The sequence below is a fragment of the Psammomys obesus genome, unplaced genomic scaffold, assembly GCF_907164565.1.
Source record: "Psammomys obesus unplaced genomic scaffold, mPsaObe1.curated_primary_1811, whole genome shotgun sequence".
NCBI classification, from domain to species: domain Eukaryota; kingdom Metazoa; phylum Chordata; class Mammalia; order Rodentia; family Muridae; genus Psammomys; species Psammomys obesus.
Genome location: NW_026593286.1, coordinates 7,025,890 through 7,042,826, shown reverse-complemented (window position 1 = coordinate 7,042,826; position 16,937 = coordinate 7,025,890). Strand labels below are relative to the sequence as shown.

Below are 16,937 nucleotides of genomic sequence, written 5' to 3'. Positions count from 1 at the left end.
TATCAGCCTGGGGGGGGGGGGGCAGGCTGGTTGGGAGGGGGAGGTGTCTCAGAAGGAAGACTGAGCTAGTGTTTGAGGCCTAGGGCTGAAAGGAGGCTGTGTGTCCCATGCTAGCTGCCTGGCAGGCAGAGATGTGACTCATTGGTGGCTGGCTGAGGGTGCAGTCTGGGCCTGGTTGTCCAGGACAGGAGACCCACTGCCCGCCCACTTGTGGATGTACGTTGGGACAGGATGCTGGTACTGACACTAATCGCCTGGGCTCTGAGGACTCCTTGCAAGTAGCCATGACCTTTCCTCTTCTGACTGTGGCTGTGGCCAGTCTCTCCCTCCTCCCTGGCAGGCTCTCCTGCAGTGGTCCATGCCTGCCTTCATCCCCTGCCCCCATCCCATGCATGCCTTCCCAGGCACTGTCCGCCAGAAAGGGTTGTCTCCCCTCTTAAGTGTACCTATTGTGATAGGACAGCTTTTAAAGGCAAGCAAGAGTCCATTCCATTTAGAAGGACATAATACAGTTGAGTAGGAGGAGGGCAGGGTATTGAGGAGCCAGAGTTGCTGGAGTGGTAGCTGGAGGCAAGGCAAGCCATTAAAGGTCTGTGGGTAGAGCCAGGGGTCCTGGAGCAGGCACAGATTTGAGGACCTGGTCGTCATAAAAGAGGCTGCACAGGACCTATGGGTCCTGAGCCTAGTCCCAAGGGCCTGCCAGGCAGGGTTTCATTGTTAACAGAGCAGCTGGTCAGGAGCAATGTGTATTACTAGGTATGCAAGTATCCCAGAACTGTGTGTGTGTGTGTGTGTGTGTGTGTCCATGAATGTTCTGTGTATCTCTGAATGTTTGTGTATTCAGGCACAGTTTGATCTTACTGTATATGAGTGCCTAGGTACACGTGTTCACGGTCTCTGTCATATGTACAGTTGTGTGGTTTTATATATGTCAGTGTGTGCATGTACATTTGTGTATCTACCTGTATGAGAGAGAATGTCTGAGCATATGTGTGCCCTCCCAGGAGGAACTCTGGGTACATCCCCAGGATACAGGCAGGCATAGAAACCAACCACCAATCAGCCTTCTGCTCCTTGCCGGCCCTCCCTGCAGGTTTCTTCTGCCTTGGCTGCCTCTGGGTCCTTTGAGTTCTGTCTTCTGAGTGGCAGCCCAGCTCCACCTCCACTTGACTGCCACCCCATACACACAAAGCTCTGGCTGGCCTTGGCTGTCACCAGACTGACTGGTTTGTGTTGGGTACAGGACGGGGCCAGAAAGCTGCCCCAGGGGAATCGTGTCCATCTTCTACTGGCTAGCCCAGGGCTCCTCCCCATCCCGGAAACAGGTGTCTAGACAAGGTGAAGGAGTTATCCACACCAACACCACCCATTCCTCTTCCTTCCTCGATCTGGTCAGTTTGTCTTACAGGCCAGGGAGTCCTGGAGGCTCGGCCTAAGCGGAAACGTGGCTGGAACATCTCCAGGGTCTCTGCGTGAACCTCTGAGCAGAGTTTTTAAGACCGGCAGAATTGCTGAGTGGTGGTAGTGCACGCCTTTAGTCCCAGCACTCAGGGAGGCAGAGGCAGGCAGATCTCTGTGAGTTCAAAGCCAGCCTGGTCTACAGAGTGTTCTCCAGGACAGCCCAGGTTACACATAGAAACCCTGTCTTAAAAAAAAGCAAAACAAAAAACAAAAACAAGATTGGCAAGGTCGCTAGGCGATGGTGACACACACTTTTAGTCCCAGCACTCAGGGAGGCAGAGGCAGGCAGATCTCTGAGTTTGAGGCCAGCCTGGTCTACAGTGTGAGTTCCAGGACAGCCAGAGAAATCCTGTCTCAAAAATCAACCTCCCCCAGCCAAGAAAAAGGGTGAACGGCAGTCTCCTTTGAAGGATCTACTCCTCCCAACCTGCTGTCCCTGGAGACTGTGATTTCAGGATCTTGTGCCACCCATAGAAGAGAGATTATGAGGTTATGACCCAGACCTGGTCAGGCACACTACCTCAGTGATAGGACATGCTCACTGGTCCCGGGGTGGGCCACGTGACAACCAGTGAAAGCCTTTCGCTGGAATTTCATGGGAGGGGAGTGAGGTGGGCATTGGGAGCTGGGATGAGGCAGTAAGTGCCTAAGGGCATTCTGAAGCCTACCTTTGTGCTTCTTGTGAAAGGACAGGATGGCCGTAAGTGTTAATGGTATTTCTGTCATAGGCGCTAACAACTTCCTTTCGCTTCAGCTACTTAGCGTTAGGGGTTACTATGACTTAGCATTAGGGGTTATTGGGGCAGAAGAGTTCTGTATTATTTCTACCCTGAGCCACATGCTTGGTCTTCAGGATGCCAGAGCCACCTTGCCTGGCCCATAACACGTCCTGAAGTCCTTCCTTGGCTCCCTCAGTCCACACCCAGATGTCTTACCACCAGTGTCCACTCTTCGCAAAGCATCTAAACACACCTCTGCTGTCTCTACCACAGCCTGCTTCAGCAAGAAAATGGAGCTTCCTCAGCTCTCTAGCCTCAGTTTCCTCTGTAGCTACTTCTCTGTCTGTCCCCAGCCTCACAGGAAGACGTGTCTCTCTTCAGGCCTTTGCTCAACACCAACCAACCAGGTTCTGGAGCGCTCCAGGCAGATGGCTTCCCCATATCAGAGTTGCCTGGGAAAGCAAAGGGCTGCGTTTTCCTGGGCGCCCCTGCTCCTTCTCCTCTGCCCCGTCTTGGGATCAGCTCTGTGAAACCCTGTCTGTGACTCAGCAGCTTCACCTCCTTGATTGCTGAGATTTAGTAAGGAACAGTTAAGGAACAATCAAAGGTCATCGTGGGTCCCCGGAAGTGGGACAGGTTGCCTGACTTCCTCCATTTCTAGCTCATTCCCTCGTGACCTGCCCTGCTTTGGAGCCCAGTCTTCCTTGGCGTTCTGCGTATGCTCTGTCCGAAACATAGCGTACCGTGTTGGTGCCTTCCTACAACGTAGGAGTTTATTGAATAACAAATTCACAAGGTACAGAAGTTTCAGTGATGGCAACTCATCAGTCAGCCCCACTGCCAGCACTGGTGGAGGAAAACACAGTCTTTTTCACTCAGACCTTAATTACTAATATTAACTCAGGTCACACATTACATCTGGCATAGTCAATCAATCTATGCAGATGGGTACAGCTGTAAGTTACAGAATGGCCACTAAGGTTAAAGAGGTCCCAGCAGGCCTGAAGGAGCAAAGAGCGAAATAGAAGGAGGCGGGAGTGGGGGTTCAGAGCTAACGGTGTCCTCCATTTAAGTCCTGTTGGGACTCTTTGGAAGCTAAAACCCTGAAGGAATTTCAAAGTGACCTGAGAGGTAGAAGCCAATAGGAACACAAAAGGAGTTGGGGGTGGGGTGGGGAAGGGGGGTAGGCTGGAGAGCCTCAGGAGATGCTACTGAGCGCTGCCACTACAGAGCATGGCTTCCAGGGCAGAAGGAAACTGAGCCTCAACCTTGAGTCCTGCTGAAGGAGTGAGGATCAAGACCAGTCCAGAGGGCTGGACAGACAAATGGAAAGCCAGCAGTTCAAGAAGGCTGTGTCAACTGCAGGGAGCCAGCCAAGGCGAGACTCCTAAAGAGTCAGAACTTCTGTCAGTCCTCTGACACGTAAGGCGGTGAGGTGACAGGTCAGGGGGACCATAGCTATGGAAGTGTTAGGAGTCCGCCTCTTCATGGGACCCAGATGATGGTGTTACGTTGTTTCCTCTGTCTGGTGTGTTCCTTAAGCTCTCAGGCCTCATTTTCCTGCTATGACTCTGCTTATGTGCTCACACGGTCTCAATTTACTTTGATAAATGTGAAGGGTGACACCCTTTCCACTTTCAGGAATATGTTGTTTATCTGTCCGTATCTCACGTACAGTAGCACTTGTACTCAAAATGGAGCCAAAGCTGCTTGTGGAATAGTGTCTCTGAGGGCCAGGCACAGCCTGGAAAATACTGCTGCGTACACTATGGAGTGGCTCAGGGCAGGGCACAGCCTTCTCTCGACCCCTTGGCTGAAGACAGCTCCCAGAGTGCAGCTAGACTCTTAGACAGAAGCCACCCCCCTCCCTACTCTCTGGTTTCCCATCTCCTTCCATCTTACTCCTTGCTCCTTCCTGGGCCCCTGACTTACAAAGAAGACCAAGGCCTACAAGATGGCTCAGCAGTTGTACCAAGCCTGTCAGCCTCATGATGAAAGGAGAACTGACTCCAGAAAGTTGTCCTCTGACTACAACATACATACATCACACACACATACACACATGCACACACACACACCACATGCGTACATACATGTATGTACACACACACACATACCCATACACTAACAAACACATAGACACACAACTAAATATATACGTGAACATTTAAAATTGAAAAATAGGGGCTGGAGAAATGGCTTAGCAGTTAAGAGCACTTTCTGCTCTTCCAGAGGTCCCGAGTTCAATTCCCAGCAACAACATGATGGCTCATAACCATCTATAATGAAATCTGATGCCCTCTTCTGATGTTCAGGTGTACATGTGGACAGAACATTGTATACATAATAAAATAAAATTTTAAAAAATTGAAAAATAAAGGGGAGCCAGCCTCCAAGGAGACATGTGGCCTTTGTTCATCCCTAAGTGTTTCCCCAGCTCCAGATCCTGCCTCACCTCAGCACAGCCAGGTCCCTGAGGGACTCCATTTGGGGGAGGCAGTTTGCCTGTGGGTACTCTTCCATTGCTGACTTGATTGGTATCGCTGGGGTCCCCCTGACCCCTTCAGTACCACCCTGTACTGTATCAGGATCTCGGTAGTGGACACCTGTGGCCTGTGAGGATCGGAGGTTTCACTCTCACACTTCCTCATCAGAAACCAAGTCTCGGACCCAGGTTTACCCACGGAAAACTTGTAGAACAAGACTCAGAGTAGGCATTTTACCATGGCTCTGAGCTTGGAGAAACCCCTGTCAAGGTCTGCACAGGAAAACATGTCGGGGCAAGCCTCAAGGTCACCCTGACCAACACTGACCAGCCTTGAGGTCACAGAGGACCCCGTCCCAGGGTCAGTGCCCCATGGAGCTGGTCTGGCACGGGCAGAGGAAGCAGGCCGTATTTCTTGACAGGAAATGACACCTTCAGCAGCTCTTCTTGCTACCACCAGACGACCCCTGACCCTCCAGCACCAATGCACTGCCCCACCCCCACCCCACTGGGGGTGTAGACAGCTGAATTTGAAGCCCCAGCTGTGGCTACCCGGCTACCCCTGGTGTGTAACACTAACTAAAACTAGTTCACATACCCTTCAGCAGCTCACCGCTGAACTAAAGTGGCCGCAACCGGCCAGGCTTGTTAACCCCTCCGCCGCCACGGTGGGCCCTCTCCAAGGTGCCCAGGGCTCCTGTTCTTTCTGACCCAGGGCAGCCCCCCACACACAATCGTACCTACCCAGTGTGCCCTCTCATGGGTCAGTGTTTCCCCACAGATGAAGTCTCTGCAGACCTAAGGAGGATGGGGAGAGCGTAGCAGGGAGAGGGGAAATGTGAGCTGGGGGAGAAGCAAGTTATCAGAAGAAATAGGGAAGGAGGAAGGGGTGTTTCTCAGTGCACTTTCACGTGCCAGCTCGCTGAGCACACCTCCGGGGCAGCAAGAGAATGGTACAGAAAGTGACTCGATGGTTTCGGGACTCCTATTCAATCCCTTCTTCCACCCACACCAACGTTTCCTGAAACAGCCATCTCCTCCCACTATGCCTGCACCCACAGCACGGGGAGCAGTGGCAGAGTCCCCTGCAGACTGGCCTTGCTCGGCCCCAGCTGTTCTGAGACAATCCATAGCCCTCTGCTATGCCCTCATGGCTGGACAGGTTGAGGGGGCCAGAACAAATGAGCCTAGCAGTGGGGAGACACTGTGCTTCTGGGTAGGCACAGGCCCATGCAGCTCAGAGAAAGCAGAATGGGGAGACAGTGAAAAGAGCCCAGAGCCTGGACACACACGTATGCGTGGACTCATGTACTTGTCATTCATCTCCCCATTCTGAATTCATCCTAGGCACAGACCAAATGATTCTCTGACAAACTTTCTTGACTGACCAGATTCAACTGGAAAACACCAAGAGGACCTTGGGCAGCTCCCCTGGTGACAGATTCCATGTTCCCTTGTGGTCCCAGGATCCCCCGGGGCAGGCCAGCTGTTAGTGATCACAATATCAAAAGCAGCCACCAATCATAAGGCTCTGCGTGTAGGGGACACTGATGTGTCTGCTTCCCCTGCGTCACCTCACATAACTCCGAACTGACAGGAAATTGAGGCCTCAAGAGGATAAGCTAGCTGCCCCCTAATAGCAGCCAGGAAGTGCAGAGGATTAGTCCAACACCCAACCCTCTGGCTCTCAGATCTGAATTCACAAACGCCTTACCAGAAACACCTGTGTCCACCTTCACCTAGCACCTGGAGAAAACTCCACACTCCACACTGGAGTGCGAGAGGTCGGTGAGAGGCCAAGTGGCCTGTTCTTCAGCTGGGACACAACACCTGCTCCTCCTCAAAGCCACACTTGCAGGGCAAGAACAAAGGACACCCCCCCAAGCTTGGGTGGTGCCAGGTGTAACCCTACCGTTCAGGGGGCTGAGGCAAAACGATCTGCAGTTCAAGGCCAGCCTGGACTGCGTGCCAAGACAAATGAAAGAAAACACAATATCCCTGGTGGTGGAGTGACATGGGGATGGGATGGGTGGCCAGTGCCAGGCTAGGAGGAGAAGGACGGGTGGCCTGGGACAGTGGGACTAGAGTGACTCCTAGGGGCTAGAGAGACCTAAGCTTCAGTCCAGGGCATCTTGGGGGATTAAAGAGGGCATTGTCCCAGGATTCTCCACTGACATTCTGGCCGGAAGGCCATCATCATTTCTGACTGAAGCTTACAACATTCCAGAAAATTCTACTGTATGTTTCAGCACACACCCCAAGCCCAAGGATCACTGAGGAAAATCCAAGAGGAATCTTCACCCTTGGGACTTACTCTCTGGTCTCCCTGTACACCCTGGGGAAGAGGGACAACACGGAAAGGTAGTTCCCCATTCCTACTCTCTGAGAAATGCCTGAGGCAGGACTCAAGGACCACCTCCAGAGCAGGCAGGCCTCCTGGGTTTGTGTATTAAGGCTGCAGCTTCATCCATAGGGTATGTGTCCCTGACTCTACCTCCTGGTAAGATAGGAACAAACCATAGCACAACCAACCGAGCCACTGATGCTGGGGACCTAGAACCAGGCTTGACAGATAGAAGCGCTGGGTTTTAGGAGTGGACTGTAGGAAGTGTCCATTTCTTCGATCCTGTGGGTATTTTTGAAGTCTTCCTGGATCGAGACCCCAATATGGGTCCAGACATGTGGCTGACAGCAGAAAGCTTTATTGGCAATACAAGAAGGAGCTTTTTGTTTGTTTTGAGACAGTCCCACTAGGGAGCGCTGGCTGGCCTGGAAGTCACCGCGTAGACCAGACTGGCCTTAAACTCACAGAGATCCACCTGCTGGGATTAAAAGCATGTGCGAACACTCTAGCAAAAGAATGGAGTATTTGCAGAGGCAAATAGGCCTTCTATTGGCGGTGGGGGGTAGGGGTGGGGGTGGAGAAAAGAGTGGGCAAACCCAGAGCCTTCCTGGGTGCCTTAGGCTGGCTGGGGTCTAACAGAGACCCCAGCATCATTTCCTCTTGAGATCCCCAACCAGGACTGAAAGCGAGCCTGGATAAGAAAGGTAGACAGGGCAGAGAGAAGGAAGCACTGGGGGGAACAGCCTTTATCTGCCTCCCTCCCTACACAACCAGCCCTACGCCAAAAAGAAGCAGCCAGGCCGCTAGGCGCCCAGTGGGCGTGGAGGTGGGCGGCGTCCGACGTCCCCACGTGCCCCGAAGAGGAGAGGCCGGCGACCCCGGGAAGGCCCAGCGGGGAAGTCACCGCCTCAGGATGTTGGTGATCCTCAAGGTCCCTGAGATTCCGTCTCTTCCCCTCGCGATCCCGCGGGGCGTGCCTCGGAGGTGACCCGGGCTGAGCGGAGTTGCTGCCTCCGCAGCGAGCCGGGGCGCGAAGGGTTAACGTACCTGAGCCGCCGCCCCTGCGGCCCCTCCTCCAGCCGCCGGGAAAAGGAAAGTCTCAGCGGGGGCGCGGCCCGGTCCCGTCCCGCCGTCCGCTGCCGCGGCGCCCAGAGCTGCGATCCGTGCGCCCCGCTCCGCCACCCTGGACCGGGCCGCCATGTCTCTGTGGTAAGTCGGGGTCCCGGTGGGGCGCAGGGCACCTCCGGGCTTCACCTCCTCCCGAGCCCGCCGACCTCAGGGGATGCACGCAGGGTGTCCTGGGGCCCGACCTCGGTTTCCCGGGGCAGCGGAGGGGGGCTGAAGATGCGGAGAAGGGCGCGGCGCCGGAGCGGCAGGTGGGATGTGGGAGATGCGGGGCGCACGCTGGGCTTTCCGGCCCCGGCTCGGGCAGCCAGTATGCGAGGTCTCTCCGGCCCCGGCGTCCCACCAAGAGACACCCTCCCCTAATCCCTCCGGCCCCTCTTCCCTCCTGTGGCCCCTTCTCCGGACCTCCTCGACCCTTCTCCCTCCCCGGCTTTGCTCTTAGAAATGGAGTGGACTGGTATGTGCGAGCGAGGGCCCTGGCTGCAGCCTCTCGGACTGGTCCTTACCCCCACTCTAAAGCTGGGGCTTGGACCTGGAGGACTGGGTTTGGAATCCTCTGCTCCCATTCCCAGGGTTGCACAACTTTGGGTCTCACCACCTAGCAGGGTACCCCAAGTCATTTCTGTCTTTCTCCATCCAACCTGGTGGCCGGGAAGTCTTGGAGCCCTTAGGAAAAGCCCATTGAATGTGGGGAGGAGGGCTCAACCTTCAGTCACCTTGTGTCTCCGAAGGCTTAGACAATGGTGGTGTCCCAACCTACTTCATGGCTCCCTGATTCTTGTGCCTCCTGCCTTGGAGGGGAGAGTCATCTCTCTGCTGCCCAGCCCTGGAAGGCCCCCTACCCACATATGTTCCCCCCGTGTGAGCCAAGGAGAAACGATTATAGGAGAACAGGTCACAGGCAGGATCACTCCTGAGAAGAGCTGGGGTTTCTGACAGCTCACGGAAGAGTGGGATTACCTCCGGGAAGGGTCCCAGAGTGGGAGTCCTTCCCAGGGCTGAAGGCTAGGCACCTTGTTGTTTGTTGTGGAATATTAACGTTAGGGGTAAGGCGTCACGAGGGCATCTGTCCACACTCCATCCACTTGGAGGCCTCCCATTTTCAGTAAGTGACTCCTTTCTGTTGAGATGGCTGTGTTGGGGGCTACTAAGCCAGAACCCATTCCCCACTTCACACCACAGGGGGACTCCCCAAAAGCTGCAATGAGGCTACTCTGTCCCCCCCCAGAGTGAGTGGTTCAGAGACACTGCTGGTCCTGCTGTGCACATGCCTAAGTCTGAACTAGAAATGGAAACCAGAGCACTGGGGAATGGCCAGAGGTCTCTCCTCCTGGTAAAATGAAAGCATTTCCCCGAGCTCATGTCCGGTGTTTTATCCTGTGTTCTGTCCCAAATAGGGGATACTTGGAGGGTTAAATGGCCCCTTCCCAAAGTCCTTGGGTTTGGAACCCCGGTAGCTGATTCTTCTTGGTGCCACTTGAGCTAGAAAGTTAGCATGAGAAAGGAATCAGGATCCTGTGACCCTGCAGGCCCATCGGTGGCCACCTAATCCTCGAGAGGGGCATGAGAGTGCCGGCTCACCTCCTCCTTTGCTGCTCCTGTAGGAAGAGAACCCTCTACAGGACTGTGTGCCTGGCCCTGGCCCTCCTTGTGGCTGTCACCGTGTTCCAGCGCAGCATGGCCCCTGCGCAGTTCCTACAGGATCCCCCGCCACCCACGCTGGAGCCACCCAAAACTGGAAGTCTGGTCAACCCCAACAGCTTCTGGAAGAGTCCAAAGGATGTGGCGGCTCCCACCCCCATGGCTCCTCAGGGACCCCAGTTCTGGGATGTGAGCAGCACCAACTGCTCTGCCAACATCAACCTGACCCATCAGCCCTGGTTCCAGGGTCTTGAGCCACACTTCCGGCAGTTCCTAACCTACCGGCACTGCCGTTACTTCCCCATGCTGCTGAACCACCCAGAGAAGTGTGAAGGAGACATCTATCTCCTCGTGGTGGTCAAGTCGGTCATTACGCAACACGACCGCCGTGAGGTCATCCGTCAGACCTGGGGCCACGAGTGGGAGTCAGCCGGTCAGGGCAGGGGTGCTGTTCGTACCCTCTTCCTGCTGGGCACGGCATCCAAGCAAGAGGAGCGAACCCACTATCAGCAGCTGCTGGCCTACGAGGACCGTCTTTACGGTGACATCCTACAGTGGGATTTCCTCGACAGCTTCTTCAACCTGACCCTCAAGGAGATCCACTTCCTTAAGTGGCTTGACATTTACTGTCCCAGCATCCCCTTTGTCTTCAAAGGTGATGATGACGTCTTTGTCAACCCCACCAACCTGCTGGAGTTTCTCTCTGACCGGCAGCCCCAGGAAAACCTGTTTGTCGGCGATGTCCTGAAGCACGCTCGGCCCATCCGCAAGAAAGATAACAAATACTACATTCCCACCGTCATGTATGGCAAGGCCACCTACCCGCCCTATGCTGGCGGCGGGGGTTTCCTCATGTCTGGCAACCTCGCTCGGCATCTCCACCATGCCTGCGACACGCTGGAACTCTTTCCTATTGACGACGTCTTCCTGGGCATGTGCTTGGAGGTGCTGGGAGTGAAGCCCACGGGCCATGAGGGCTTCAAGACCTTTGGCATCTCTCGGGTCCGAGGCAGCCGCATGAACAAGGAGCCCTGCTTCTACCGGTCCATGCTTGTGGTACACAAGCTGCTACCCGATGAGCTGCTGGCCATGTGGGGCCTGGTGCACAGCAACCTCACCTGTTCCCTCAAGTTCCAGGTGCTCTAGTGTTGCTGGGCCGCCAGCACCGTTTGTCCTCAAGTGCTTGGGGTCCTGGGACTGGAGATTCAGTGCACGGCATAGGTTTGGCCCCCTGTGGGAGGTGAAGGGTTTGGGCCTACTATGCCCCCGGGTGTGGTGGGGTACAGAGAGCCAGAGAGGAACTCCCAGAAATTCCCAAAGTGAGGCCCAGGTAGAGCTGGAACTTCCCTGACTGGAGGTCATCTGAGGACCTGGGTCCTTCCTAGCCTGGGCCTGTAGCCTGCCTCTATCCTGATAGGAGGTCCTGGTGACCTCTGAAGGAACATTTGCTCAGGTACCTGGGCTAGGCCTGACCCCAGTGGGTCTGTGGCTGCCTCTTGTCATCACAGGGAAGTCTATTCCTGTGAAAGGTCTCTGGCTACCTGAGGGCCAGGCAGCCTTTGTGGGAGCCCAGCCCTGTGCAGGTCCACAGGCTCACAGTGTAGCCCCGGGCTTGCCTGGAGTCAGCTGCAGAGGCATGGCTCCTGGCTCTGTCTTCCCTTGTCCAGACTGGTGGCCATTCTGACTACCTCAGCACTCCTCTAAACCTCAGTGTGGCCTACAGCCCTACCCTGGGCCCCTGCCACAGGGCAAAAGAGCAGTGCTCCTGCTACCCCACCCCCAAGGCACAGTGATACCTGACCACTGCCCAGGTGGTCACCCTTGCGCCAACACTGACTCCCTTGCCAGAAACTGGCCTGTTTGGCCCTAGACTTACCCATTCTTCTATTACTGTGAAATTTTATTTATGAAGAATTGGAGGGAGACGGCCTTGGGAGGTGTACCTCTTTCTTTTGCTGAGCTTCCCTTCAGCAGCCCCACTCACTGTCCAGCACCTTTATCCCTCAACCCCTGCCTTTCAGTCCCACTCTGAGCCCTCCTCACTGACACCCCTACTTCTCTGGGGCACTGCACAGACTATTTTCCCTGTGAAAGAATGCCAACCTCCTAACTCTGGCTGGGGTCAACTGGAAAAGATGAAGGCATCTTCTCTATTTTCTCAATAAAACCAGACTGGTTGTTGAAGGTGTCTGAACTAGCTGTTTCCTTGGTCTTGACTCTAGAGGGTCCTCAGGAAGGGAGGCTGTGGTGGGACAAGAAGCCTGCATGCTGTGCATGCAGCTGTTTCAGTGACTACGTGGAGCCGAGGCCTTGGCCCAAGCATCAGCCAAGGTCAAGGCAAGATTTGAGCCCAGGTCTATGTTTTAGCTGTTGGTCTTAAGCAGGGAATGCAGAGTCTACTAGGCTTCCTGATGACCTTGTGGAAGCATCAAAGTAGAGTCCAATTTTCTGAGTATAGAATCTGGAAGGACAGACTGCCTGCCGTGTGCAGGACTTTCTCCCAAGCTGCTCCTTCCAAAGGAGGCAGGGCATTTATTGCCAGGACAGGATCTCCTGAGACAGTAGTAGTGAGCAAGCTAGCTGTGTCCAGCTCAGAGATCTACCGCGGTCCCAGAGACCAAAAAGGAGAGGGTTGCAACCACTGCTGCCAGGTCCAGGTCTGCCGCACCTCCCTTTGTCAACTGGCCACATTATATTCAGAGCTCAGTGAAACGGCATGCCTGGTTCCCAGAAGCTGAGAACTTTAGGATTGCAACAGTGCAGGACCTTTTGAGGAGCCAGGACCTACTGTGGGCTGTAAATGGCAGAAAGCCATGAGCACCTCTATTTCAAAGCTTACAGACACCTACCCCCAGAACAGCAACGGACAATGGGAGAGAGAGAAGGGCTGGGTGGAGGGTCAGGGCTATGTGTGTAGCCACATCTAAGGACCAATTTAATCGAAGGTCTAGGGAGGGAGTTGGATGGTTGATTGTGTACCTAGGTAGCATGCAAGCCTGAATCTCCAGCCTTAGAGGTTTAGGAATGTGAAGCCCCTGCTTTAGGCTCACTCTGTCTTTAGTTGGGTCGTGTGGACCGGGGACTCAGTAAGTAGCCTACCTGCACCGTGGGTCTTGGTGGCAGGTCATGGTGGCCACTCAGTGCTTCTGAGCCTTGCTCAGCCTCAGCCTCAGTCTGTGAGCTTTTTGCTTCCTGCTAGGCTATCTCAGCTTGGGCCCAGGCAGGTAGGAGGCATCATTAACAGGGGGAAGGCCAAGGAACCCCAATGGGAGAGGCTCACATTCCCCAGGCCCCAGCACCAGCTCGGACTGAGCCTTATACCTGCTGCTTAATGGACTAGAGGATTTGCCTTCGGTGGACTGGAATTTGGGGAGGAGCCCTGCTAAGTTTGCTGACAGATCCCCAGTTCTTGGGTCCGGAAGTGGTGGTAGAAATACACCAGACCCAGGGATACAGAGTCGAGGGCTCTTTATTAGGATATCCACTACAGCGGGATAGGAGACGCGGCTCCAACCACCGGTTGGGCCCATGGCTCCTAGAACAAAGGAAAAGGGCTAAAAGAAACCCCCCCTCCAACCATTCTCCAGGTTATCTGATGGAAGGAAGGGGCTCAAAACCAGAATAGGTATTATCCAGTCTTGTCTGGTCAGTGTCCCCACCTCCAAGCAAGAGTAACAGATTGTAGAAAGGATCTGGTCCTAACTGGTCTGGGGGGCTGAGCAGGATCTCTGCCGCTCACTGATTAGCTTTGAGGCTCCAGCCAGGCCTAGTCTCTGGAGACTGCCTTTATCCTACATCTGAGAGAATGAATGATTGTGTTTCTTAGCTCAAGGCTATGTGTAGGTCCTGGGTCACTGTTTGAACCTGCAGAGAGAGAGGACCTGTTTCAAGTCAGGGTGCCCTCTTCAGGCTCTGAACTGTCGGAATGCATCAGGTAGATTGATGGTCAGGGCTTGCTAGGCCTAGATGATAGGGTAGGAATCTGTCCCCAAAACTATACTGAGATGTTAGACTGTCCCGCCTGCTGCAGCCACTCTACCCTTGCCCTTGGCTTTTCTCAGTCTGCCTACCAGTGTGTGCGTCCCCAGCCTTCTCTACCCAGCCTGTCTCTAAAGACACTTCTGTTGCTGGAATAGGCAAAAAGATAAGGGTTGTTCTAGAAGATCCAGAAATTTTCACTAAAGTCTTGTTTCCTGGTGGAGAGGTGTGGCCCATCACCAAGGTTGCATAACAAAAGACAACAAGAAAAGCCTAACAGGTTCTTTCCGGGCTGCGTTTGAACTTCTGGTGGCTGGGGTTACCGGCGTTAGGTACTGACGACGGAGGCTTCGGTGGAAATGAAGGGAGCAGACCGGGACCTCCTGAAGCAGAATTGTTCTTTAGTCAGAACAGCTGACTAAAGGACGATCATTTTCTGCGGAAGTGAGACCGTGCGAAGGTGGTCTGGGGATTTGGGGGATGGGAGAGGGGGAAGGGGATGGAAGAATCTGTCCGAAGGTCAGTTCCCCTGAAAGTGGTAGATACAGCAGGTTGGTATAGGATCGCCTGATCAGAAACGTCCACAGGTGTCATTCATTAACTCTCCATCCTATCCGCTCCTGAGGCTTTGGGTAATTGCCCTTCAACAGGCACGTGCCAAGTTTATGTGGTGCTGTCTGAGTTAGCACCCTTATTCCTAGAACTCCCTTCTGTTGTGAGTTCCTCAAGTAGAAGGGAACAGAGTGACCTTTCTAACTTTTATGGTTTACTTTAGGGGAGGAAGGCTCTACCTGCCATGTCCTTTAGTTCAGGGTGACCCAGGGCCGATGCTCACTATCTTTTCCTGGGTGGGCATTAGTGGTAATGTTAACAATTGCGGAGCCTGGCGCTGGGAACATTTTGCATGTATAATCTCCACGACTTTGTCTTTAGTAAAAGTTAGGTCTGCCTCTTAATGTAAACTCTTTTATATACCTTTGTCGAGGGGAAAAAAAATCCAAATACCCTTTTAGATCTTACTCCCAAATAGCCTTTGCAAAGTCTCGGCTGGCAATTCAAGCTGTTCGCTGCCGCCCACACCGGGGCGCTGCTGAGCGGACCTGCGCAGTACGGGGTGGGGTCTTCTCAGGCCACGCAGGCTGCAGAGAAGCCTATGCTTCGGGCGTTTAAGTTTCTGTCGTTCTCACCGTTGCAGCCGTCCTTCAGCAAAGAGCAGTCGGATGAGGGTCCAGGGGTTCTGAGTGAGCTCTATAGACTCCCTCAGGCTTTCTCATTCTGTGGCAACTCTCAGACTTTTGATGACTTGTAGATTTTAGTCGGGGCCCAAGCTGATTGGGGACAGCAATCGCTGTGTGTGTTGCGGGGGGAGGGTTTCCCTAGCAAGGACAGAAGGCTTCCACAGCAAGAGATCTGTCCTCAGCCACCAGCTCTGTATTCAGAGGACTTGAAAGGGGCCAAAAGGCCGTCCCACTGTTAGCTAGAGCTGGGCTGCCTTCTCCGGCCTATTTGCATATCTAAAGGAGACCACTTAAGGAATCCTGCCCTTCACAAAGGAAACCTGTTCCTAGGTGTAGTAGCGGGGAGTCGGGGAAGCTTCTGGAATTCCGTTCAACACTATTCAAAGGAAGAAACGGAGGTCTCAGAAGGATCCCACAGCTATTGAGTGACAGGGATTGCCCGGAGCCCTATGCTCCCAACCACACCCTCTCATAACATCTCCCCCAGCACGCGTCCCCTCCAGCTTCCTTACAAACAATTTAGTGGTAAGTGTGCGAAATCCTACAGAGTACCAAAAACGGGTATGGTCAATGAGTGATGTCATTCGGGGAATCTCAGAAGCATAGCACCTTATGGGGAAAGAAAAAAACCCAGACAATTATTTAAATATTCTAATGCAAGGGTTTTCTGTTCCCATGAAGCCCTGGCACTGTCTGAAATGTCTACTCCAGGTCACATTTACTGTCTGGAGCCTGTTCCTAGGCATGTTCGTTTATTTATGGGAGGGGGTGTGCCATGCGTGGGTGTGGCTATCAGGACAATTTACCTGAGTAAATTCTTATCTTCCAGTAGGTGGGATCTGGGGATAGAACCCACGAGTCAGGCTCGGTGGCAAGCACCTTCACCTTCTCAGCCATATGGGCTGCCACCCCCCCCCCCCCACTTTCTAAGCTGATGACTGTGCAAACTGCCCTGTCTTGGGGAGCACTTGGATTGACTTTTCTCCCCTCTGCAGACAAACCAGTTTTCATCTGTTTGTTTCATCCAATTATTCTTTCTTTCTCTCTCTCTCTCTCTCTCTCTCTCTCCCTCCCTCCCTCCCTTCTCTCTCTTTCTTTCTTTCTTCAAGACAGGTTTCTCTGTGTAAGTAGCCTTGGCTGTCCTGGACTCACTTTGTAGACCAGGCTGGCCTTGAATTCACAGAGATCCACCTGCCTCTGCCTCCCCAAGTGCTGGGGTTGCAGGTGTGTGCCACCATGGCCGGCCTGCAATTCAGTTTTTCAGCTCTGTAAAAATGTGTGCGGTTGAAGGGCCCTGTATCTGCCCTGTCCCCACCGGTACCAGTAACCAACGTTCGTAACACATGCTCATTTTTGTGCCTACATGAAAGACACTAATTTGCCTTTTCATGGTGACTGAAGTACTGTTTTCTTATTTCTTATTTCTCCTATGAGTGGAGTGGAATGCAATTTTGCATATATTTCTGATACAAAACTGGAATTGTGGGAAGATAAGAGATAGTTAATTCTTAAACGGGTGGGTAGATAGGGAAAGAGGTCGGGGATGAAATCAGACCTCTGGGCGCTTCCACTTTAGATGGAGATGGTTTTTTTCTCACTCCAGCAGGCCTCTGAGCTAACTCTCAACCAGCAGTATAACTCCCTGCCCCCACCCCTACCCCCTCCGCCAGCCACTGATAACCCAAACGGTGGGCTTGGCTAAGCTAACTCCTTCCCCCTCTCAACTGTACTGGCCGCAGATAACCCCCGGGGTGGGCTTGGCTGGCTTTCGAAGGTCCACACCCCTGCCTTAATCAAGTCTCTGCAGACCTTTAAAATGACCCAACGTTTGGTGCTTGATCCGGTTTTAAAGGCTCCTGCTTGATCCGGTTTTAAAGGCTCCTGCCCCACACCCTATTAGAAAATATATAAACCCCGAGCTGGGCGTGGAGGAACACCAGTGGTCG

At 53.7% G+C, this 16,937-nt stretch overlaps 1 protein-coding gene across 1 annotated transcript; it reads left to right on the top strand.

The window, feature by feature from the left end:
• The first annotated feature begins 7,871 nt into the window (after positions 1-7,871).
• Positions 7,872-11,957, top strand: B3gnt7 (UDP-GlcNAc:betaGal beta-1,3-N-acetylglucosaminyltransferase 7). Its single transcript, XM_055616684.1, has 2 exons — positions 7,872-8,218; positions 9,739-11,957. The coding sequence occupies exons 1-2, from the start codon at positions 8,208-8,210 to the stop codon at positions 10,919-10,921; spliced, it is 1,194 nt and encodes a 397-aa protein (XP_055472659.1). The 5' UTR covers positions 7,872-8,207; the 3' UTR covers positions 10,922-11,957.
• The last annotated feature ends 4,980 nt before the right edge of the window (positions 11,958-16,937 follow it).